Source organism: Pogoniulus pusillus, chromosome 1, assembly GCF_015220805.1.
Source record: "Pogoniulus pusillus isolate bPogPus1 chromosome 1, bPogPus1.pri, whole genome shotgun sequence".
Lineage (NCBI taxonomy): Eukaryota > Metazoa > Chordata > Aves > Piciformes > Lybiidae > Pogoniulus > Pogoniulus pusillus.
Window position 1 is genome coordinate 15,837,262 of NC_087264.1, and position 2,004 is coordinate 15,839,265.

General features: G+C 39.5%; 1 protein-coding gene across 1 annotated transcript; it reads right to left on the minus strand.

Annotated features, from left to right (window-relative positions):
* Nucleotides 1–212: 212 nt before the first annotated feature.
* BDKRB1 (bradykinin receptor B1) lies at nucleotides 213–1,298 on the minus strand. The gene has a single exon (XM_064153045.1). The coding sequence runs from the start codon at nucleotides 1,296–1,298 to the stop codon at nucleotides 213–215; it is 1,086 nt and encodes a 361-aa protein (XP_064009115.1).
* Nucleotides 1,299–2,004: the final 706 nt, after the last annotated feature.

Here is a 2,004-nt window from a genome sequence, read left to right on the forward strand (position 1 = left end):
TAATTTCACATACAATTACAGCATATGTTGTGCATTTAGATGAGTAGCACAGAAAAAGAAAAGAAAAACTGAGGACAAACAAGCAGTCAAGTGATTTACTTTAATAAATAATTAGCTCAGTCTGTGGATGTCAGATCAGTGCAATTCATATTAATTTTTAATGCCATTTGAAATAGGTTGTAATATCAAAACAAAGATGGAACTGAGAACCATTAGGTTGAACTACTCCTGACTGTAAACATGTTGAAATATGAAGACTTTTCTTTGAACGATACCCATCTCAAATGAAATCCACAGGGAAAAAACTGTGAAAAAACTTCCAAAGCCTTTTTCCTGAAGTATTTCCCAACAAAGACATAAATCACGGGGTTAATGCAACTGTTGGTAATAGCCAGAGTATAACCAAACTGCTCACCAAAGTTGAGTAGTTCTCCCCAGAAGCAGCCTTTGATCACTTCTGTCTTGTATAATATATCAAGGAATACAAAAAAATGGTAAGGAGTCCAACACAAAAGAAATATCAGGACTACTGTGAAGATCAATCCGGTAGCCTTTGTGCCTTTGTGCTCCTTACAAGTCTTTGTTCTGAGCGCTCTTCGTTCTCTTGCTTTTTTTTGCAGGGAGCAAATGGTAGAAAAGTTAAGGAAGATGATTGCTGTCGATGGCAAGCCAAACCCCGCTATGTTGAACAGCAGCCTTTCAGCAGTTGCCCACAACGGGGTGGGGAAGTCTAAAGAGCATGCTGAAATATTCCATGCGGGAAAGTATTTCACAGTCCGGAACACAAAAGCTGGGACACTGAGAAGGATGCCAAAGAACCAGGTGAGCAAGCATATCCCTTTGGCCATAGTTTTGCTCCGTATCCCCCTGTGGTTCAAGGTATGAACAAAAGTCAGATGGCGATCCACACTGACTGCAACCAGCAAGTAGATGCTGGTGTACATGTTCAGGCCAATGGATGCATTGGTGCTGCGACAAAGGAATTTTCCAAATGGCCAGTTAAATCCATTCCTGATGTTCTTTGCCCAGAAAGGGAGGCAAGTGAGGAAGATAAGATCCGCAACAGCTAAGTTCAAAAGGTAAATTTCAGCTATTTTCAGGGGGGCCTTGTGCAGTAGATAAGTGAAAAGAACAAATACATTTCCAAGCATTCCAATAACACAGATGGTATCAATATACTTGGGTATTATATAGTATACAATATCCCACCAGTCATTCAAGTCAGGGCAGATAGCCAAGCTGCTCTTGTTTTCACTCTTGTTTGAGGAGAGAAGAGTCAGTAGAGGAGTTTCAGTCATTTTTTTTTTTTTTTTAATTCAGAAGTGAACAGGAGATGTCCTTAAAATGAGAAAAAAAAAAAAAGTACTGCAAAAAAGAAGCATGAAATTGCAAATGTTGTCTTCCAAGAGTGTTGTAACAAACATTTAACTGTTGGAAAGACTTTATTAGTGCTCACTTAATTATTGTAGGCTGGATCATTCCATGATTTTATGTGCAATAGTGATAATTTTTTCTAGTATTGGCAAGGATGGAATTTCCTCTACACCCTGTGAAATTTCCTCTCTTTGCTACCATTGTTTAAAGTGGTATGGAGGAAGGAGAGTGCCAGTTTGGTGTCTCTTCCAGGACAGAAAAAGATTTAGCTGAATTCCAGCTCCCTGGGAGTAGTGGGAGTCACACTGCTAGTCACAAAGCTAGATTTGCACCCTTCTCTGGCCTTTCTCTTACTCCTGTTTTCCATGCTATGTATACCTTTAGGTGGATGATGCCCATTTCCCCAGAGCTGGGAATGCTACTCATTCTCTTGACCACTTCCAGAGATGGGGAATGCAAAATCTCTCTGGGCAACCCCTTTCAGTGGTTCATTTTACTTGGTAGGTTTTTTTTTACAGACAGTCAGTCTTAGGATCATTATGGTAGACAAAACATCACCGAAACTGCAGTAACATTTCAGTATGTCATATCCAAATGGAGTATGTCAATCTTAAAAATTAATGCATTAAA